The 24124-nt window shown below is 41.6% G+C and overlaps 1 protein-coding gene across 1 annotated transcript in view; it reads right to left on the bottom strand.

Moving 5' to 3' along the window:
- Nucleotides 1–24124, bottom strand: part of PDE11A (phosphodiesterase 11A) — a 287291-nt gene that overhangs the window by 47649 nt on the left and 215518 nt on the right. The window contains exons 13-15 of the mRNA XM_036320024.1: nt 18989–19098; nt 8958–9048; nt 5229–5329 (exon numbers count right to left, since the gene is read on the bottom strand). Coding sequence (XP_036175917.1) covers nt 5229–5329; nt 8958–9048; nt 18989–19098 — 302 coding nt within the window. The remainder of the gene's footprint in view (nt 1–5228; nt 5330–8957; nt 9049–18988; nt 19099–24124) is intronic.

Below are 24124 nucleotides of genomic sequence, written 5' to 3'. Positions count from 1 at the left end.
CTGCTTTCGGCGTGTCATGACTTTTGATGTGAGTAGGCAGGGCAGAAGAGCCAGTGCTGATCCAGACTTTCTCTAGGGCTGCCTCACACCCTCCTGACCCACCTTTCTCAGCCATTGCTGCCTCAAACAGTCAGTGCCCAGCTCCCGGATCACTGGCCCAGCTTTCTTTCTGCCCTGTCGCTGCTCTGACGCCCCCTGTGGGACTGGATGCTGTAGGCATTCCCAGCCTTCAGGCACAGATGTCTGGAACTGGTGTGGGAATTAACGACCATGGAGTAACCTTGGCTGACGGAACGTGGAGGCTGGTGGATAATTTTGAGGTGCAGCATAGGGTCAAGCCTGGCTGAACACAGTGGTGACCAACAAGGGTCTGTGTCCTTACAATAGCTGTCCTACTTGCCGCTTTACTGTCCCAGTCCCCTCCTCCTATTCCTGATGTCACCTCTAAAATGAACCTGCAAGCCCTCGTCTGCAGCTCTGCTTTGGGAGAGGGCTGGGGAACTCAGGCTGCTGCTCAGAGTAAACCACTTAATGTCCAGCTGAGAAGGTCAATATTGCCATGGAATTTAGCCCCAATTCAAATGACAAGTCTTTCTTGATTTTTTTAATTAGAGAAGGAATACAGTGATTGTGGAAAAAGCCCTAAAAGAGGAGGCGTTTTCCTGTCTCTGACACTTGCAAGATTTTGTGTATTTTTTAGCAAAGTGTGGGTTCCAGTTTAGCCACTAATTACATATGACCCAAACTATACTATTAACAGTTTCGAACTCAGTACGTGATGTACAAGAAAAAGATGACTTAGATTACATCATCTCTAACGTCCCTTCCGGTTCCGCACTATGTATTTGTGAAATAAAAGCAGCCGGGTGGCAGTTTGTAGTAGTTGCTTCCCCCTCATTAACCCTAGGGATTGTTTTGGCTAAAAATATGGCAACACCTTAATGCAACTTTCGACAGGCAAGTGAATCAGCCTCCTGAAGGTCCAGATTAGGGAACGAACAGCTATTCAGAACCTCAGGAAACAATAACGGTGACAAAAAGAGAGCTAGCAGCTTCCTTGGGAGTCAGCAGACATTAGCAGGGGCTGCAGCATTAAGATAAGAACAGAGTAATGAGAAAAGGAGTTGCAGCCACTTCCTGGACTGCATTCCAGCGGTCACTCGGTGATTCGTCACATGGCCAACAGGGCTTGATAAATGGCTCCAACTGTTGAGGTTTTTTTCTCCCTTAGAAATTACTTGGAAACTTGGCTTGGGAGAATGCTTCTACTTTGAGGAAAATAACATAAAATCTTACAAGTGTCAGAGACAGGAAATAAAAATATTAAAGGGATACAAGCTTCGATAAATCCCAAATCAAGGTGTATCCATTCAGAAAAAGAGGGAAGATCATGATGGTTAAGTCAACATGAAAGCTACTAAACATGCAAAATTAATAGGCTATAAAGCAAATGAGGCTGTAGATGTAGCCATTTATAAAACATACAAGGCATTTACAAGACATAAGACAGATAACATAGGTATTATCTCCATTTTACACATGAAAAAAAGGCTCAGAGAGGTATATCGTTCATCTGATGACACACAGCTAAGCAGTGGAAGAGCTGGGATTAAAATATATATATTTATTAAAATAATACATGCACATAGTTAACAAATCAAACATTACTAAAAAGCACACAGTTGAAAATTTGCATATAAGTTTTGACTTTCTAAATATTTCCATCACTCCTTGGGGAATTGGTTCCAGACCCCTCAGATACCAAAATCTGCAGAGGCTCAGGTCCTTTATATAAAATGGTGTTGAACAATGTATATAGTCAGCCCTCTGCATCTGCAGAGTCCCAACAGAGGACTGAAAATACTATTTTAGATCCACAGTTGTTTGAATCTGGGGATGTGAAACCCACATATGAAAAGGGCTGACAGTATTTATTGAAAAAAATCGGTATTAAGTGGACCTGCACAGTTCAAACCCATGTCATTCACGGGTAAACTGTATAATAAAATAAAGCAGTGTTTTCAATAGTTTTGCCTTGTTCTTCTTTGACTGTATTTCCCAATGCTATCATTTGATTTTTTACTTTGGCCATTATGTTTTTAATTTCCAAGAGCTCTGTATTCTTCTATGGTTGTTCCTATAGTGTTTTTTTTTTTTTTAAAGCATCTTGGTTGTTTTAGCCTCTGAGTTTCATATCAATGTTGTGTGATCCTTGTTATCCATTTGAGTGCAATAGCAAGACATTAAAAGATTGAGCTGCAGTTGCGTGTGTCCCACACATACATTGCATGGGACGTACTTATACTAAAAATTATTTATTTGTTTATCCAAAATGCAAATTTAACTGGACTTCTTGATTTCCATTTGCTAAATCTGACAACCCTGAGTGTGCAGCTTATAGACTTCTAGCTTCTGGTGACTGGACTAGGGGTGTGGGCTTTGAATGCAGAGACTCCTTCCATTTTGTGTCACCCCTCTTCTGAACTTTGCATCTCATTTCCCCACTCAGGAGCTCTTCCTTACGTTTCTCCAGAGAATGATCCTTTGGCCTTCTGCAAGTGCAGGGGAAAGGAAGTTATCAGCTATGCTGGTGGAAGACTTCGTGGGTGCTGGGTGTTCTGTAAACTGACTTTCTAGCAATCACCTTGTCTTAAGCTCTAAATGTCAGATCCACTTTTCATGGTGCCTTTGGCTCTCAGCCCCCAGTGAGGTTCTGCAGCGCCAATGGGCTTGCTTCTCAGAGCTGTCTTCCTCCGTGGGTCCTACTTGCACTTCTGTGCTGCTCAATCCGTTATCATTTGTCAGCTGGACTTCTGTTCGCACAAATGTGCTGCCCTCTCATCAGTTATTGTGTGCCCCCCTGTCTTCTTTCCTTGCAGATTTGTCCCCTTTTTCCTTTAAAATTCATTTGCCAATTCAGTAAAATTCCAGGAGGGAGAAGACATAGACACTTGGGCTCAATACAGCAGGTTTAATTAGAATGCCAGAATGAAATCTAAATCCAGACCAGTAATTCAAAAGCCTTTACTCCTTCCACTATTCCCATGTCATAACGCATTCAGCAGGAGCCAACAATAAAAATGTGTGGCATGCACTGACAGTTGTCTACTCCAGTAGCTCTCCCCCCTTTCCTTCTTAGTTATAGAAGTCCCAGTTTTCAGTGGGACAGTGATTACAGTCATGGGCTGCTAAACAACAGCGATCCCTCTGAGAAATGTGTCGCTAGGTGATTTCATCACCGGGTGAACATCACAGAGTGCACTTACACACACCTAGGTGGTATAGCCCACCACACACCTAGACTCTATGGTATTCAAGTAGTATATGCCATCTGTTGTTGACCAAAATGTTGTTGTGCAGCACAGGACTGTACCAGAATAAAGGCTTCCTTTCCAACCTTCTTTCAACCTAGGTATGGACAAATGACTAAAATCGGACCAATGAAATGTAAGCAGAAGTGTTCTGGGGAATTTCCAGAAAACTCTCTTAAAAGATAACTTGTATCACCTTTTGGCCCTTTTTTTCTTAACTCTTTCCTTTTTCCTGCTAGTTGGCATGTGGGGGGACATTGAGTAGCTATCTTGGACTAAGGTAGAAACTATGTGTTGAAAGAGGCATCATAGAAAGACAAAGGTAGCCTGGGTCCCTGGTGACTTAATGTAGTTACTCTACCAACTACAGATTGTTTATCTCCAGACTTCTTCTGTGTGACAGAGAAGAAAGCCACTGTTATCTTGTGTTACTTTTTTGGTCCCTTATAATTGAATCTAATACTAACTGATATAATGCCCACGTGCAGTAAGATTACAAAGGGGGTGACATAAAATTCCTGGAAGAGGTGGTAGAAGAGATGAACCTTAAAGGGTATTTCAGCCAGATGGGGAACTACAGGGATAAGATTCCATGTAGGAACAGTAATATGACTGGGGCACAAGAGGCACTGCATAGGTGTTTTCAAAGGGTAACACATAGACCCGTCTGGTTAAGGAAGACAAATCATGTAAGAGAGAAGTGGAATAAAAGAATGAAAAAAAAAGGTTGGGGGCAGATTATGGAAGGCCTTGAAACTCAAACCAAGTTTAAAGGTTGCTTTGAAAGCAATGAAGCCCCTAAAGGCTTTTGCAACAGAAGTTAGAGGTACATGTCTAGAGTTAGACTGAAGAATTTCAGTCTTCTAGAATATAAAGGTATTATAGAGATACAACCAGGGGAGTGAATCTAAATAGAGAAAGAAGAACATGGGTTCAAGAACTCATCCAAAGGAGCGAAGAGAAAAGAAACTTAGAAAGGATCCAGAAAAGGAGAGAGAAAGGAAGCTGGATGTTGGGGGAAGATAAGAGAGTAAGAGAGTAGGAATTGGCAATGAGAAGTCAGTAAATCTTCAGATTTCTCAAAGAAATTAGAATATATTAGAAATGAGGAAAGGACATTGAATTTGGGGACGAGGAAGTCTCTGGTGACTTCTGAAAGTCTAATTTTGATAGAATGTGGAGGTGGACACTACTCTTTAAGGTAAAATGGGTGTTAGGAAAACAAAGGTACAAATATGCTCCATTTATTTTAAAAGGTAGGCACTAAAAGAAATGTAAATTGAAAAGCAATTAAGATCTCCATAGGGTGAAATAATTTTTGAAGGAAGGAAAGTTGTTTGGTCTTCAAGAAAAAACTGTGTATATCAGCAAAGGAAGATATTTCCAGGCTTCTGAAAGAGGTGGTGCCTGATAGAGCAGGTCTTAGAGGAAATGAGAGGGATGGAATTTCCAGCTCAGGTGGAGGTCTAAAATTGGAAAAAAAAGGGGGGGGCAGCTTTTCTAAGAAAGAGAGGTAGAGGAGAGGCGAGGAATGAAGGCTTGGATTTCTAGTCAGCCTTCCAGCAACACACCATTTTCATTAGCATCAGCAATGCCATTTTAGATCTGAAGAGAAATAATAGTCTAAAATAGAAATCAGAGTCTTTAAAATAAAAATGACCATCACTTAGTTTCAGAGTCAAGAGTTCCACACAAGGATCATAAAAAAATAAAGAGAGCTCCAAATCTTGTGGTGGAGCTCTTATCTCACAGACATCACCTTAATAAAGTTTTAGATGAGGGAAAACAACAGCAAAACGTTTAGCTCATTTACACATTGCTGTCAGTGCTAGAACAACAGGCAACCCCCAAATTGCACTTGGAAATTAATTACAGGATGAAACTTTAGATATCCATTTGTCAAATGCTGATACCTACTCAAAGTACAGCGTGAGGTCTGTTGCCAATATTGACTGCTTCAAAAGCTGCATGAGGTCGCTATAATCCTTGGAGGACAGATTAGCAAAGATGTTGTGACCCTGTAATGAGAAAGTAAAAAGTCACAAAAAAACCCCATTAAATATGAGTTTTTGATTGCATGTTTTCCCTATATAGTATATTAAATATATATTGCATATTTTTTCCTATATATTAAATATATATAGGAAAAAACATGGCAAACCATTTTTTAAAAAGCTTAATGAAATTTTGCACAAATACAAACATAGTTCCTGGCAAACATAGCAAAGCCAGAAAGTGCAGTCATCTTTGAGGACTACCAAGGGACACTTTATTATGTCTAGTCTTAAAGAGCAAACTCTGAAAAATGTTGACCTTGTCTTACTATTGGGTGTATTTGTGCTAACAACTCCATTTGACTACCCATTTCCTGTGGAATTACTGAATGCAGAAGTTAACAAAACATTTGGGAATCTTTATGACCCTAAAATAAATAATAATTTCACTAATTAAAACTCAAGTTGGCATTTTGGAAGTACTTGCTATGTCAACAAATGACTTTAAGGAGGAGAAAAAACATTAGACCAGAGGTTCTTAACTGGGGGTGATTTGAGCAATGGGGACGTCTGGCAATGTTCAGAGATATTTTTGATTGTCACACTGGTGATGGGTGCTACTGGCATCTAGAGGGTAGAGGCCAGAGATGCTGCTAAAGGTCCTACAATGCACAATTTGGCCTGAATAGCAAAGATGAACCAGGCCCAACATGCCAGAGCAACTGAAGTTGAGAAACCCTGTGTTAAACCGTGAAGATCGTCTTGATGAAGCGTGTGGCAGATGAAGTTCAGTACATCCTTCCTGCGTAGTTAGAATGTATACGATATTGTTCTCGGCATAGCTTTGGGGACTGTAAAGATGACTTCCACCTGGGAAAATGTGAAAACACACCTGTATCTCCATGCCTTTGAAAAGAACACGTCATCAAAACGTGTTTCAGCTACACTGGCAGTTGTACAATGGTTTTAGTGAAGAGGAAAATCCCTTTGTAAAGTGACAGACAATCCACTTAATTTGCTTTGAAAGTCAGGACTTCTCATTTATCAGGTTTTCTTAGCATGAAGTACGAACTCAAACACAGAGCCCGGGAACTGGAGCAGGCTGCTGCCTCGCGTGGAGAGCCAGAAGATGGTGCCGGAGGAGGGGGGAAATGACTGCCTAAGAAGAAACTATTTCCCAATGAGAAGTAAATTAATTATTTCTGGGAACCAGAATATCAATTAGTAAATTACCGCCTACCAAGCACCAGATGAAAATCTGCTTCCCCGAGTTAATTTATCTCCTTGGGTGAACCCACCACTTGATAAAGACTAGAGTATATTGGTTCCACATGGGACTAGGTCCAATATTATTAATAATTTTCAAATGAACTCTCCCAGACCCTTAATTCAGCCATTAGGAAGAAGACAAATAACTAAAGGAATGCCATACCATAATTCTGCCCCAGTTTCTTTGCCCGAGCCTTGCCCTGTGGATCAATCACAGGCTGGTATACTGGGGCCTGAGAAAAGGTGGTTGGAAGCTACCGACAAGTAGTTCCTGGGATTCAGCCATATGTCTAGCATCTCCCAGTGAAAGAAGTACAGACACTCCTCGTTTTATTGTGCTCTGCTTCATTGTGCTTTACAGATGCTGCATTTTTTTTAATAAACTGAAGGCAAGATCCTCCACCAGCAAAAATATTATGACTCTCTTTATTGCGATGGTCTGGGAGTGAACCCATGATATCTCCCAGGTCTGCCTGCATAGCTGTTAGGAACAAGTCACAATAAAACTAATGTGAAGTCCAGGAGAAAGCTGGTCTGCGTTTGAAGATCTTGATTATTTTGTGAGAGTGCATTTTACCACTTTTAAAGGACATAGAGTAACTAAGCCAGTTGTTTATAGATAACTGAGTGACAAAGCTAGCCAGATCAGCTTTAATACTGATAAAAAACATTAATTTGCAATCAGTGTATTATTTATATGCAAATTGGCTTCCTCCAGTGCCTCAAGAGCTTGGTCCTTGAAATAGATTTGTGTCCTTGAAATACTGCTTCCATTTTGTTTAGGCACAGGGGTGGAGAATGCCGGGCCTGAGGGCCATATAAGGCCTGCAAAATTATTTGGCCTGGCCCTGTCAAGGCATTAGGGGTGAGTTAATTAAATGTTTGACCAAATATAGCAGGCTAATTTTTAAGTTGATAATTTTGTATGATCCCCAAATGATGCTATAAAAATCCAAATGACCCTTGGCAGAAAAAAGGTTCCCCACCCCTGAGAAGGGTGGTATTGATGGAAAGAGAAGCAAGTGGGGGAAGAAAGGTCTGTGGGACTTTTGCCTGCCCACCTAGCTGCTCTGTCCTTTGCATTTAGGAAGTGGGTGATGATGACATCTGCAGTTCTGCCCTTCTGAGGTCAGGGAGGGAGGGAATGGGGGAGCCCAGGGCAGGGCCTGCACGCACCAGTTATGCTCACTGCATAGTAATGTTATTATTCCGGTCCTTCATAGAGAAATCTTGAGTGAAGGGCAGCCAAGGTATTTTATTTGTCTGAAGACAAATTCTGTGTTAGTGGGATTTGTTTCCCCAAACAAATAAACAAATGACCTTTCAAGAAAACTTTGATATCCTGTGCATAATCCCTGTTATGACAATGGTGGGAGTGCTTGGGATTTGAGGTATAAACCCATCCTGTTACTAGTGCAGAAAAGACAGCCTGAACCCAAGTTCCCCCTGTCGTGCCTTCCTTGGCCACAGCACTCGGCTAAAACATGGCTTTCATAGGGAAATTCCGGAGCCACACATGCCGGATGCTGGTTTCTGTCAGAGTTACCGAGAGCCTAACTGTGTTGCTTCCTTCCCAGCTGAAGAGAGGTCTCCCCCAGCGGTTGGCCTGCCCCAGCCACACTGCCCACTCTCTTTCTGGGGTCGAACGAGGCCTTCATGATGTTACAAAAGACATGCTTTCTCAAGGTAGGCTGGAGGAAAACCTCCATATTTAATGATGCTATTCCAGCCACACACACACAAACAGCCTGCACGCCCGCAGAAAACCGAACAGATCCTTTCCTGGCGATTTCGAGCTCATGCTGCCTCTGCCAGTCTCAGCAGTGGTTTTCCTTTTCTCCGCGGGAGCTAAAAGCAGAAAAGCACTTCCAAGTCCTACAACCCTGGGTCTCAAATGTAGCTGCGATTCTCACTTTCAGACTGGTCCCACCAGCAACTTTAAGTGCTTATCTTATGTAGATACCTCAGTTGTGCTAATAAAGTGTAACTTTATCATCCTGTTTCCACCTTCTTTTAATGGGGCTGTGAGTTTCACACAATAGGAAGGTTGGGCCACTCACTACTTGGATCAAATCCCTGTGTATGGGCTTCTGTAGCCCTAAGGAAGGTAAGCAAGTCGGAGGCTATCTCCTCTGCTAAGTGAATGGGAAAAGCTTCCAAACCAAGAATGAATCCCAAATGAATCAGCTCCGGGAGAATTTGAACCCGTTCCTTGGTCAGGCATCTCACCGAATAAAAAAAGCCACACAAAAGGGCCTAGTCGTTTGACTTAAAAAACCTGTTCCACTTCTCTGTGTCTACCTGTGGCATTACAGAGAGAGGTCGGAGGCGAGGTTTCATTGATTTTTCCGTCAAGGGGAGAAGCAGAACGTTAGGGCCGTACCTCACTCTGAAGGATCATCACTGCATGGTTAAAATGGTGGTGCTCTAAGGTGGCGGAGGTTCCGTAGAGCTGGGCCAGGGCAGAGCCGCTCCTGAAAGAGGACAGAAGGGTCAGTGACCTGACAACAGTTCTCCACACCAGCTCCTTGGATCAAACTGTTTTCCTGCTTTGACACAAAGGACCATGAGCAGATACATTCACAGGTACCTGCTTGTTAGTTCACTAATCTATTAAGTAAACCTTTCAGGAACCTTCTCTGTGTTAGCCTAGACGCAGTGGGTGATACGACTTGAATAAGACAGAGTCTATGACTCTAAGATATTTACAGACTAGTAAGGGAGATGAGAAGTGGTCATAAGGAAAATAAGACAGGTAGCACACAATTGAAATACCACAGAGAGTGTTCTAGGTTCAAGCAAAGTGCTTTAGCTGCTCTGAGAACAAGAGGCATCCTTTCTGGATCTGGGGATGAGAGTAGACTTCATGAACTAAATCTTACACAGCTTCTGAGTGTTGGAACAGTTGTCTATACCAAATGTATTTGACTGTCCATGGGAAAAGACCTTGTGAATATTTTGCCTTTATTTAATCCACTTTATGTTTTCGGTTGATAAGCTTATATTGTGGTATTCCAGCCCATAGTTACGCTATGATATCTCAGTGTAGAAATATGGAAAGTTCCCTGATTTAGAGTCAGGGCAGTGACTTGGTCACGTGAAGATGCAGTTTCTTTGTCTCTAAAATTATGGTAATACTATCTACCTCACCTGTTATTTATGAGAATACAATTAAATCCTTGAAAGTACCTACACTGCCTGGCATGTAGTAGATCATAGTCTATATTAATCATTAGTTAATAATTAAAACACAAAGATATTTCCATTGTAAATATATAAAATGTTAATTGATACTTGGAAAGACTTTTTTAAATTACCTTTAAATTTTGCTTATGTAGAACAACCCATTCCTCAACAGTTTCAATTTGGCAAAGTATTCATTTAAATGCTCAAGTGTGTTCATTTCCAATTCTTTTGGAGTAGGATTTAGAGCATCTTAAGAGTCAAGAGGGCTCCAGAGAATCCTAAGGTTTAAAGCACAGTCACGGGATTTGGTTGAGGACCCATCCAGGATCTTGTGTTTATGGTACTGTAAGGAGATCAGACATTGAAAGGGCAATTTGGCCTTAACTTGAAAACACTGGAGACTGATGGCTCACCATCTTCTCTGCTAGTGAGAGGAGCAAAGAGTGCATCCAAGTGCAACATGAAGGATTTTGGTCATAAGCTGCCCTCCACCTCCAGTGCGAAGCAGTCTAAGATCATGATCAGTTCAGGGCCCCTTGGAAAGACTCAGTGCTGACCACATGTTGGAAGAAAAGCAGCATTTAAATACTGTAGGGATTATTATGAATAGGGTTTCTCAAGAGGATACTAGATTTTAAAGAGGGTATTAGGTTTGGGTTGCTTCTTTAAATCTTACCTTAATCTATATCCTATATAATAAAAGCCTAATATGCAAATTGACCGAATGGTGAAATGACTAGTTGGTGGGGGCCAGGGCCAGAGAGCAGACAGCGCCAGGCCAGCCAAAGCGGGTGCCAGCGGGCAGAGGGAGGGGTTGGTGATTGGTGGAGGGGGGCAGTGGTGACTGGCAGTGGCAGAGGGGGGTCAGGGGGTGGGGCTGGCGGCTTGTAGGCCAGCCGGTTGCTTTCAGCAGAGGGAGGCCACCAGTGGCAGCGGTGGGGCGATGGGGAGTGGGGACGGCTGCAGGGAGTGGGCCTAAGCTGTCAGTCAAATATTCCCCAAGGGCTCCTGGACTGCGAGAGGGTGCAGGCTGAGCTGAGGGACCCCCCCCCCCCCCCCCCCCGCCTCGAGTGCACAAATTTTCATGCACAGAGCTTCTAGTTATTTAATAAGTGAACATGTTAGGCTAATCTTAATAATCATTGACTAATAATTAATGTTAGATATTATTTCTTAACATAGATTTCATTTTTATGAAAAGACATTTTCCAAAAAGCACTATGTATTGTGTCTTGGCTATATTTTCATTGGCCTTTGAAATTTTAGAATACTTCATATTTATATGTGATATGCATATGCTTGGCATGGAACAGGTGCTTAAAAATATTAACTGCTTGTTAATAAGCTTGCAGTGGTATGTCTGAAGTTACACTTAAAATTGGAAGAATGATTGTGATAAGTGTGTTAACATATTTTACAATAATGCTATTAACAATAATAGCTATCATGAGTAAGTACCTATCATGCACTAGGCAACAGATTAACAACTTAATACATTATTTTATCTGGTCCTGAAAACAACCATGAATTAGTATTTTCTTTTTACTTTACAGATGAGGAAACCAAGGCTCAGAGAAGTTATGCTACTTTTCCAAGGTCACAGGGCTAGTAAGTACAAGTTCTGGATTAGCATCCAAGTTTTTAAGCTTCTTCTCTTTAGATAATGAGAAAGCTGATTGTAACTTACACATTTCTGATTTTCGATTCTCAATTTTTGTCAAGCTGGTTGTCATCAATGAAAGAATATTGCCAAATTTAATTCAGAATTCTATCAGTATAACTATTAACCGCAGACTCAGATTCCTATGATTCGTTTCTACTGCTCAGCCATTCCTGGATGTGCCTTTACTGATAGCAGCCATTGATGTAAAGTGGGGTCAAGATGCAATATATTGTCTCTCCCTTCATCACATTGGTTTAGCAGAACCCACAAAGTTAAAGCAACTAGATGATCCTAAATCACTTTATATTTTCTTTTTTACGGTGTGAGTACAATGTTCCCTCCTTTAACTAGGGAACAGCTTATAACAAATACACTGGTGCCTCCCGTGCTGCACCTCTCCCTCTGCCCCAGATCCGCGTGGTTTCTGAACCGCTGCATTTCATCAGGACTCTCAGGTGTTTGTGAGGGTGCAGCCTTTGACTTCAGTGGTTTGAGCACCTTCATCCTCAGATTCTCTCTTTGTTCTCTTTTATAATTCCATGTTACATCTCCCATCCTCACACAATACTGAGTTAATCACAAAAATGTGTAGATTTTGCGATAGAGCCAGACTAATGCTATGAAAATGCTATGAAGACACTGATTCATTCATTCATTCATTCATCATTCATTCATCAAGTTTTGATGATAGCTATGATGCCAGGCTGCAGGCATGTAGAATACAAAAGTAAACAAGACATGGCTGTTACCCTCAGGTAGCTCACAATCCCCTAGGATTGTGTAGAAAATTTTCCTGACCAGACTTACATTAACGACCCTCGCCTTTCTGGAAGCAAAATGTCATCTTCGGATTACAAACACATATGTTGTGAACCTTGTAGGATGGCGAGGGTGAAGTACACAGTCATAAAACTTGATATTAATGGCAAAAAATGAAATTTATCTCTTAGGATAAACTTTATTAAAAATATTCTACAAAATGTGAGTTATTTGGAATGTTAAATGGCATTATGGGCAGGAATAAAAAAAGGGCCCATAGTCTAATGCATTTGGGAAATGCTGGTTCTAAAAGTTAAACTGTTTCTTCATTGTAGGATATCCCAGAATGTAAGAACACACATTATGGTTCTGCAGGAGGGGAACATAATATGCAGCATTAACCAATCTTACTTGATCATAAAATCATTTTTTAAAAGAGGCCATGATTTCATGTAATATACTTTGTGTAAAGGTACACGTCTATTTTTTCATATAAAATTTTGGAAAAAAACAAAACAGTCCAAATCAATCACATATGGAAAAAATGGACTTCAACTCCACACCTCATTTTTATTGTCTGTGGTAAGTATATCCATTATATAAGTAGCTTTGGGGCACACATGCCTTAATAGTGAATACATTATATATTTTTATGCATATATTTATGCAGGGTGTGTGGAGAGAGAAGGAGAAAAGGAGAAATGAAGAGAAGAGTCTCCAAATTCCAGTACTTATTCATGATGCTCATTACTGACTAGGTCATCCCAACACACCAAAGTTTTTCCATTTTGGACAGGAGAAACTTATTGAAAAGGAAAGTCAAAGTAAAGCATTCTGTCCCCATAGGAATTCAAGCACTTTGCACAGGCACCAAAAACAGGCCTGCGAAAGGAGGTGTACCTTTAGAACGTCCCCAGATGTGCATATGCTGTGAAAAAGAGGCTTAACGGAAGTGTGCAGCCATGGCTTATAGAAAACTTAAAAAGGAAAACTATGGAAGGTAATTAGGAAAGTGAGAATTGTTGGGAGGTGGTGAGGAATGGGATTAGGCTGTCATGGCAGATTAATGTGCCCCAGTATTTCACTTCTGGGACCTGGCCGAAAGCGACAAGATGGGTTTTCATTCCCAAGAAATGAGTATAAGAGATTATGCTAGAAATGAACAGAAGTCTCCTAGGAGAATATACTACAAAGCTGCTCGGTACTGATATTTAATCATCAGGGGCAGCTGTAATAGAGAGGGGGATGAGTGGGAAACGCTGTCCCTGGAGAAAACAGGAGAGAGGTGTTAACAGAGCAATTTCAAAGCACTGTGGTATCGTTGCCCTCTCTACTTATTGATCATTCATGGCACGTACTTTAATACTTAAAAATTAAGAATAAAATATGAAAATGCAAAGGTTCACTTATCAGAAAGGCTAAGAGAATAAATTATACTCTGCTATAACCAACTTTTTATTGTAGAGGCATTTTGCATTTTATATAGTAATTTGTCCCTTGCTAAATGTCTCCTGTTTTTTTACAGCCTTATATATGGAAAAAAAGGTAGCATATACTTTGCTTTACATAATAATTGGTGCATTTAAATTATATTTCCAAATCACTTGAAAGGTTGAAATTTGACTGAATACTTTAAGGGAAGGGACTGTTGGTTAGACTTCTTTATTTCTCTCACAATGCCTAGCACAGTGCCTTACACATACAAAGCACTCAATTTATTGGGGAACAAAGAAGGAAATGAGGATGTAGATTTCTTCCTAGGGATTTTCTAAACAATGGCACACACATAGTGAATAAATCTTATTCTAATCAATAAAAAGATAGTTCCTTCACTGTGTTGTAAAAGGTAATTTTTTTTTTAGCGTAAATAAGGGTTTTATTGGTCAGTTTGCATGAATGACATACTGACATGCCCCCAATTCACTGTTCCACAGACCAAGGCCCTGAGGTGACAGGAGAAGAAGCTAAGATGGTGAGAAAAGGGTGGGAGGTGGGAAGAACATGAAGGCCTCTGAGGGTTAACAAGGCTACTGGGACCGAGGCCGGGACCAACGACCTAGGAATAAATCCAGGATGGAAAAGGCATCATCCAGGGCTGGAACTGTTGGTGATTCTGGATCATCTCGAGGACTGTCATCTGCTTCTTGATGGGTTACTGTGGTTTCTGTTCGGCCCTCACTGTCCACCACAGTCTGGCGCTCCTCTACTGTCCCATCTGGCCTAGTGATCTTGGTCACAGCATCCATTGTCAAGGGAAATGTTAACTGAGGTTGGGTGGTGGTGGCATTCGGTGTCCCAAGTTCAAAAGTGACTCCATATGATAGGAGCAGGGCTGATGGATATCTCATCTCCTAATCATCTTGAGAAAACACATCAGATCATCTCAAAAGAGGCAGATTTGATAATATGATATGAAGATGCAAAAATAAATTAAAAAATAAAATTGAGTTCTAGTACCAGCAACTTAATACCTATCTAATATTTTTGAAAACTGTTTAATCTTTCACAAGTAACCTAAGATCTGGGTATGTCTATTTCCATTTTTATAAATGAAGGTGTTTAAAAATATGACTACCAAGGTCTAGTTCAGTTCTATGACTTTTATAGTTCCCTGTCTTAATTTTCTGGGTGTCAGATATATTTAAATTTTCCAGAGCTCACGTATATATGGCAAGTTAGCCAAGAAGCTAGAAGCCCAAAGTCCCAAAATAAATATCACTGAGTCATGAGGGAGTAGGATGTGGTGGTTAAAGAATGGCTTTTGAAATCAGATAGCCCAGGTCTAAACACCACTCTACTGCATGAATATGGCCAAGTTACTTAACTTTCCTCAGGCTCAGTTCCTCCCATAAAGTGGAGACAAAAATACCTACCCTAACGGGGATGTGGGAGAGCACTTGAGAGAGTCAACAACAAGTAAACTGTAGTTCTTTTCATTGTCTCAGGTACTGTTAGTTGCAAAGAACAGAACTAAATCAGAACCAGCTTCCCTAAAAAATGTTTAATTAAATGATACAGGAACTCTGAGGGAGCCTAATTATCACGAGTATGGCTGGGTCTCCTGGAAATAGGAGTGGAGATGTGTAAAGCCAGAAATCAAGTCTGCTCTTTCTCTGTTTCTCTAGAGTTATACAATTTCTTATTTCTGCGTCTCTCTGAATATCTAGTTTCTTTCCTTCTCTCTGCATATTTCTCTTATCTGCTTGACATGGGGTCATTGTAGCTCTCCCAAAATGGCAGCCTCAGTTCCCAGGTCTGCAGGCTGGATGTCAACAATAACTGGGCAAATTCCTAAGAGATAAAATATGATTAAGTGGGTTTTAATTAGGGGTGTACTCTTGATCCAAAGAGCTGAGAGGTCAACTATTATGAAGGTCTGCCTCTCAGTGTGATAGACAGGCTCTTGCAAGGACAAGAGAAGGCCAGTGGTATCTGGGTACAATATTGTACACTTGACTCTTAAAAGAGCCCACAGGGTGCTCACTCTTGTTTTATAGAGACAATTATAACACACATATCTTTTTGGTATGCAGAAGTGGCAGAATGGTAGGGGACTAGAAAAGGGATGCAAGAGGAAGATACAATGATGTCATTGCCTAAGAGAGAAAGACATCCTAAAAATATAATGAAATGCAGATACAGGAATTGAAACATAAGGAATTGTAAGCACTATATGATGAAAGTATATCCAGTTGACACTTCAGTAGACTCTAGGGATTGAGGAAGTGAAGATAACATCAAACCTATGACCATAAAAACTGTGTTTATAATAAACTTTAAAAAGTTATACTTATTTAAAAGTCAGAAAACTTTATTGAAAGCTATAGTAAGATAGTTAAAATCTTACCCATCCATGCATCCATCATTCATTCTTCATTCATGCAGCAAACATTCATTATATGTTTATTATGCTCCTGGTATTTGTTTTACATCATGAGAATTCAAGGAGAAGGGGAGACATGCCTGTTAATCATCAATTAAAATAGAGTGAGAGGCACACTTTGAAAAAAAAGCACAACTTGGGCATTATACGGGCACAGAAAGTTGACAAGGGGAAGTTGCAGCAGAGATAGAACCCTGGGTAGTGTTTGCAGGGGAAAGGAGAAGATGAGCATTCCAGGCAGGAATACTGGGTAGCAGGGGGAAGTGAACTAGCTTGACCCTTTTGAGCATTTCAAATAGCCCCTTGGGTCTGGAGCAGAGATGTGTGGGTGCAGGTGGGTGGAAGGAGTGAGTGCTAGGCTAGAGAAATGGGCAGGAGCCTGATTGAAAAGGGCCTTAAAGGGCTGAACTAAGGAATTTGAACACTATCCTGAAGCCAAGGAGGCTGGTGAATGGCTTTTAAGCAGGAGAGTGGGCTGAGCTTTGAGAATTACAAAGATTATTCTGGAGTGCCAAGGCAAGAAGCCTGGAGGAGAGAGTTGGGCTGGTTGTAACAACTCAAGAGAGGCAGAGAAGCAGTAGTGACTTAAACGCAAAGATGTTGACTTTAGGGATACTAAGCAGGGAATCTGGATGGCTTGTGGATTTCTCGTGGTGCTATTCACTGAGACAGAGAGAAAGAAACTAGTATAATCAGAAAGACTGAGATTGAGGTGACTGTGAGATTTCAATAGGAGGTGCCCCTCACGTGGTTGGAATCAGTGTCTGGAGAGAATAAGAGAATTATGGATCCAAGGTCTGGGTTTGGGACTGATCAGCAGATGGGTGAAGGCCTGCATGAAGGATCATGTAGAGCAGGAGAGAAACAGGAGAGGACATCAAGAGTGCTGGCTGGGACAGGAGGACACAGGCCTTGAAGCACACTGAGAAGAAAGGCTAGAAAGGTAGGTGAAATCCTTTGTCTTGGAGGCAAGGGGAGAGAGAGTTCTAGGAAGGAGGGAACAGAAAATGGGTCTTATGGCAAGAAGGGTCAAGAAAGAAGGACAATAAGAATGTCCAGCAGCTCTGGAAAAAGGAGCCATTGATGGCATTACTGGGGGCAGTTCCCCTTGTGAGGTGAAACTGGTTGCCCTGTGGGAGGGCAGGCAGTGGGGAAGTGAAGACAATGAACTCTCCAAGAAGACTGACTGGAAAGGAAGAGAAATAGAGCAGAAGCTAAAGGGAGAAGCATGGATTGAGGTGGACTTTTTCAAGAAGGGGAGTGGATTGTTCATATTAATAGGATGCTGAGAGCTAGTAGGAAGGGGAAGGGAGATACAGGGCAGAGAGAGGAAGATTAATGGAGCAAGGTCTCAGAGGAGGGAGCAAGGAAGGGATCCAAAGCCGAGGTGGAGGGATTAGCGTCAGACAAGAGGAAGGACAGCATTTTCACTGAGATAGGAGGTCAGGAGGGAAGGATGGGGCCAGACAGATAAGTTTGTACATGGCAGGGGAGGAAATTGAGGGAGTTCTCGATTGATGGCCTCAATTTTCTTGGTGAAAGAGGAGGCAAGGTGATCTGCTGAGGAGAGCGGGGGAGGTGGTCGACAGGAGGCGGTTTGGAAGGGAGAGTGTTTAGTATATAGAACTTCTGGAACTGCTAAGAGCAATGGAGGACACAGAATCTGGGGAATACTGAGCATCTAGTGATGCCACCAGTTGGGAGAGTATATTTGGTGTATCTCAAACTCTCACAACTATGACATTTTCTACTAAAGCCTTTATAAGCGTAGGCAGAGTCACATGAAATTTAATTGCTAGATTGAACTGGGGCTGAGTTGTTGCAGAGTGGATGTCACAGAAAGTTAAGAGTGTCAAGAAACTGTAGGATATTGAGAAGGCAGGGTTGAAGTGATGGGCTATATGACCCAGGATGGATAGAGAAGGGCACACAGTCAAAATTCATTTGCTAGATCAGGAGCAAATGTAAGTGGCCAGGACTCCAAGGTATCAATAGGTAAGCATTTTGGGGAACAGAAAGGGATGTGGTCTGTCGATGTTTCAGATTATGAGAGTACACCTGCGAGGGGACTTTGAAATCGGTCACCTGAAAGTTAATTATACCACTTTGTTGAAGCCTTTCTTGAGATCTCCATTCCCAAACTTTTTCCTCCAGCTTCTGAACTCACATATCATTTTGCCTGCAGACAGGTAGTAAGAACATTAAAACTGGACCCTCAATATATGACTCAGGAGATCTGGGTTTGGGTCTTATTTCCAGCGCCCGTATTCTATGGTCTTGGCTACTGTGTGAGCCACAAAGCCACGGCTATCTTGACCAGTCCAAGCTGCATAAGGACAGATTATTCTGTCCTGTGCACATTATGTGCCTTCACATCCCCAGTACTGATGCAATCTCTTTGTTCCCCACCTTCCTGTGGGGGGAGCAGAGGCCTTATTCCACTGGCGTTGCTTTCCTTCCCTGCAGTTTATATGCTATCCAACATAAAAAAAAAACACCTGGCAGAGGTTCTACTGGGGAAGGAAGAGATATTTTGCCTCATAAAGTTTAAACTTTCTTAAGCCCAATTTCCTTTTAATAGTCTCAAAATCAGATTTTAGAGTACAAGTCCAAAAGGCTTACAAATGCCATGGAAACAAATATTCTTGGGGGAAAAATAGGCCCTTTAAAATCTGTGCTTTGTTATCTGACTGAGCTCAAGGGAGACAGACCAAATCAACAAGCATGACATGGAGGGCAAATTTGCAATTAAAAGAAGAATAGGGAATTATAAAGATGGATGGGCCCCTTGGCACACGAGCCCAAGTCTGCGTGGCCTTGGCCTTGGATACCAGAAATTAATGCTTTACTCTTTAGCACTGGTCACCTTTGGCTCTGAACAGAAAGGCAAATGCATTAAAATAACAACAATTAGAACACTTACTTAGCTTGGAAGGCATTGTTGGTTCCCCTGTGGTCGAGGTCATGACACAGGCATCCCACAATCACCGCGAGAATTTCCACCTCGGTCAGAATCTCTTGAAACCCGGCGGTCTGGGAAAAAGAGAAAATGGCAACAGTCACTGCCCAGGGCAGGGAGGATGGATAAGGTTCGTCTGCCCAGCAAATAATCAGCTCTGTTTTCATACCCACATCAGTTAAGGAAATGATTAACTGCCACCCCCTTAGATGGTAGTGAGTTGGGTGGCCACTTGCACAGCCTTGATCCCACAGTGATGGATTAGCTCCCTGTCAGGTTGCCCCATGCTGGCCTGCCAGAACTAAGCTCAGACCATTGTGTTCCCCTTTTAGAGAAGAGGCTGCACTATCCAGATACAGTGACGGTTTGACAAAGGCCCAGAGCAAAATGTGTTCTGTGAGTCTACATTTCAATGATGAGCATCTAGTGGTAAGGGAGAGGGGGCTGTGAATTTAGAACTGAATGTTATATCCACCAGAAGCCACTCAAATGAAAACCTGCAAAAGAAAACATTCCCACCCCTTAATATTAAAAGAAGCAACTTAGAAGTACGGAAATGGTTACATGATGATATTCTAGATGTTATTCTGTAAGTGCCTTCATTCATATTAGGGTGGCGGGCAGATAAAATTCATACAGATAGCAAGGCAGTGCATGTCTTGATTAGGCAACCAGACTGAGGATCAGCTGGAGTATTGCTGGAATTCTTTATTAACCTCTGCAGCTTGCTTGTGTAATGCATAGGTGTGGTGTGATCTCTTCAGAACAACATTCTTGTTTATAATTTTCTTAATAATTTTCTCTTCACTATTGTTTTCTGTCCTGTTTGACTGGAACTCCAGCTGGTTGATACATTGGACTTCTTGTATTGATTTCCTTGTTTTGTCTTTTTCCCCCCATTGCCCATATTGACTTTTTCTCTCTTACTTCCTATGAGTAATAATATTTTTCATCTAGAAGCATTTTTTTGGTCTCTGTTCCTATTCTAATAGCATTCTATTCTTCTATCATGGATGCATTATCATCTTTTATTTTTTTGAGGATATTAATTATTTCTCTGAAATCCTCTCTGCTCCCTGATTGCCTATTTCCTCTGAGTTCTATTTCTCTGTTTAGTGGTTTCCTCACATGCCTGGTAGTTCACACACACGAGTAAATCAAAGTTCACCACACACCAGTGTGTGAGGAGGGAGGCCTGCAGGTTGCTGGGCCCCTACCGGGGGGGTGAGCAGATGACAGCTGGCTTTTGGCTGAGATCCCCATGTGCCCATGTCTAAGTTCATTTCCTCTGGACTTTTCAGTCTCTTGTTTGGAAATGGCATAAACACAGGTTTGGCATTCTGAGAAAAGAGAAGGTAGCTTCTCACCTTTGAGGATATAGACTTTCACTTAATTCTCTTATTTTCAGGGTGTACCTCACCCTAACTTTTCTGTTGCTGGTGTCCCCACATTTGGGGTTTAGTTTCTCCAGCAAATACTCTGGTTTCCTGAATAGGTGAGGGAAGAGGAGCCCTCTGACTACATGCAGAGGGGATGGGGACTTGGGGATGCAGAGCTTTCATTGCCCTTACATCCCATTTCTGTGGTATCCGGTACCTCCAGTTCCTGAACTCTGGTAGCGTTGGGGGCTGTTGTTTCTCGTGTGTACCCCTTCCGCTACCCACTCACCTTGAAGGCACTTGGGTTGGACTTTCCTCTTCTCTGCTAAGCTATGAACCACCCTCCCTCAATTTTCTACCTTCATCTATTAAGGTTCCATGAAAAGTGGAATTTATGTTTGTTTCTTCTCCCTGTTATTTGGGGGTGATTTTTGAAAGGAAAATTGGACATGAATATCTGTATCTGTCATGTCTGTCATCTTGAAACTATAAGTCAGTTTAGTTGGGTTTGGATCTTCCTAATACTAAGTAAAACCTGAGAGTCTGCCAAGTATGAAATATTATTCATGATACTTCTCACAAAGGTGAGAAGCTACATAGAAACTGGTGCTGTAAACAACGAAATGGCACAGAAATTTAGAAATATTTCACCTTTGAAAATGCTATTGATTAGAACTAGCTGATGCATTAAAACATTAAGAATGGGGATGGGATAATGTTAAACTAAGGTCATTTGACTAGAAATGTAGGAAAAGTTGAGTTAAATGTCATCTAATAGACTCAATATCAAAATCCCAAATTATCTTTAAGCTATCGGTTATCACCCATTATATAATGTGATGGAATATATTTTACTCTAATGTTTTTCTGTGAAGAACATCTTCCCTCCCACCCTTGTCCCTTCCTGAAAATCCAGCATGAAGTTCTTAAACTATTTGTATCATGGATACTTTGAGAATTTGATGAGAGCCATGGACCCTCTTCCTAGAAAGTATTCTATGATTTTGTAGTGTTCGAAGACCATGGAACCCACCTCTGGATGATCCTCAGAATAAAGAAACCCTGAAAAACAGCACACACCCAATTACACAAAACATATGTGCCTCTCTCAACCGTGATACCTGAGTTACTGAAGCAGCACCTGTCTCCTGACTGTGATTTAGAGCTGCCTGGTAAATGGTTTCTGAGAGTCGTCAGGCCTAAAAAGTGTCCACCTGACACTTAGTGTCCATTTGCTCCTCCCCCGCCCTCATCCATCTTCTTTCCAGTCTTATCCCTTCCGACCTTCACTTACATTGAGGAGAAAAGTAAACTGCCCGCTAGAGACAGTATACTTTCAAAAGAGAACAGAGTGGAATCTATAAAACAAAATAAATGAACGAATAAAACAGAAACAAACTCATAGTTACATGGAACAAACTGATGGTTTCCAGATGGGAGAAGGGCTGGGGGGCTGGGTGAAAAAGGCGAAGGGATTAAGAAGTACAAAATGGAAGTTACAAAGTAGTCACGGGGATGCAAAGTGCAGCAGAGGGAATACAGTCGATCATATTGTGATAAATATGTACGGTGCTAGATGGGTACCAGACTTATTGGGGGACCGCTTTGTAAGTTATATAAATGCCTAAATGTGTAGGTGTACACCTAAAACTAATGTAATATTGACTGTCTACTGTAATTGAAAAATTACAAGAAATTAAAAAGATATAAAATTTATGAAGGTGGGGCAGCAGGAAATGTGAATGCATTTATTTTATGCTCGACTCTATTTTAGTCTTTTATTTTTCAAATAATATTATATCTTTTCTGCTCCTGGTCTAATAATTACTTATTTTAATCTGTCTTCTCACCTGTATTCCCTCATGGCCCATTATCAGAGATGTAAAGCAGTGAATACAATATACCAAGGTAAAGAGACATTCAAGGCACATTGACCTGATTCCCACATCACCCTCTCCAGAGAAGTCTGTGAGCACCCTCTGAGAAGGCCTCCAACAGTCCTCTGTTTGGCTAAAATGTGAGCTGGGATAACCCTTCCCCCAGCCACTATAGCATATAACCACTGAAGCTCCAAAGGACCCAAACAGCAAGACCATTTCACAGGGTCCCCTAGGTTACCCAGTATTTTCCTATCATTTGGTCAACATAAAATTTGAACCAGATAGAAAGTGCCCCTATTTCAAAGCTGATCCTGTACCACCCTAGAGAACAGGAATATCATGGCCCGAAAAATATGAGAGACACATCGATTGGTTGCCTCCTGCACTTGCCCTGACCAGGGCTGGGGATCGAGCCTGCAACCAAGGTACATTCCCTTGACTGGAATCAAACCCATGGCCCTTCAGTCCTCGGGCTCTAACCCCTGAGCAAAACCGGCTAAGGCACATGATAGGTGTTTGTAGAGTCTTCTCCCTTTGGCCTTTTCTTTCTTCTGCAGAAGAGAAAAGAGCACATCTCAGACAACTCCTAGGGGTTTGAAGAACATGGTTTCTCAAGGAAGGGCCTCCTCTAGACGAATCTGTGCACCATGTCCCTAATCTGTCATCATGTCTCAACCAATCTATAGACAACTTCAACTTGGAAGTGTGAGCTTAGGGATGAAAGACAGCATTTCCATTTAATTTCTGGTATTTCTTAAGTCCTAACGTGCAATATTGCAGGGTCACTGTCTAGGGCCTTTGTTTGGTATATTATTAAAATTAAATTTACTTTAGCCAAAGAGTGCTCTTTGAGGGTTTCATGTAAATGCCACATATAAAGTGCTGGTGTCTTCTAACAAATGCCCCAAATTGCAGTGTTGATGTCTGGCCTAGCTCTGCTAGACCGTCCTTCACATGAGGTGTCTGTCAGTGAAAGTCCTATGAGAAGTCTGCCTTCAATCACTACCCCAGTTGTGAGTGGATCAGAGTGGCGAGGACATTGTTAAGATGTTTGAGCTTCACGGACATTTACCCCGGCCCAGCGTGCTTCTTTTTAGGATTCTATTTGGTTGGCTTCAGGATGGAATGGCCACCTCTCAACATGCAAATCCTAGGGCAGGCTGGTGGGTATCAGTCTATTCAATATGCTCCAAAGCAATGATTTTAGGCAGAGGACTTGATCAAGTTTAAGGTGGAAGCAGATTTCAGTTGCTTACCAAGAGTGCTTACAAATAAATTGCTGCTGCTTGATGCTATAGCCTATCTTCTTTTCAAAAAAGGATCCTATCTTTGCCAACCAGAGATGATGAAAGCACAAGGGAGACAAGAGCAGGTGTTCACAACCACAGTCCTCTCCTGTGAATAAAACCCTCTGCACAGACTGCAGCATCTAGGCTGAATGGTCATGCCCCCTTGGTGTTTACAGTAATGTTTATCTGCCAATATGTAGATCTGCTAAGCTTTTAAAAAAATAGGTACTGCCATCTTATTTTCTGGCCCAAAGACCAGAACCTTTCCAGCCATTAGGGGAGCACCATCCAGCACCATGTTTATACGTCTCCTTCACCAGAGGATGCGATACAATACAGAGCAGTTGTATTTTGTCTAATTATTCACGGGAGCGGGATAGTTTTGTCAGATTTGCTTGTCTTTCTGTAGCCAAATCTTGATTTGGTCTTTATTAAATATTGATGGAAGTCTACAATGGTCCTTTCCTTATTAAGCTCAGAGTTGGAAGGACCCTACAGTCTACACTTAAATACTGTTTTATAACCAGAACCTTCTCAAGGCACTCACTACCA

Source organism: Myotis myotis, unplaced genomic scaffold (genome assembly GCF_014108235.1).
Source record: "Myotis myotis isolate mMyoMyo1 unplaced genomic scaffold, mMyoMyo1.p scaffold_m19_p_8, whole genome shotgun sequence".
Classification (NCBI taxonomy): Eukaryota; Metazoa; Chordata; class Mammalia; order Chiroptera; family Vespertilionidae; genus Myotis; species Myotis myotis.
The sequence above is the reverse complement of the archived record's forward strand: the minus strand, read 5'-3'. Positions and strand labels throughout refer to the sequence as shown.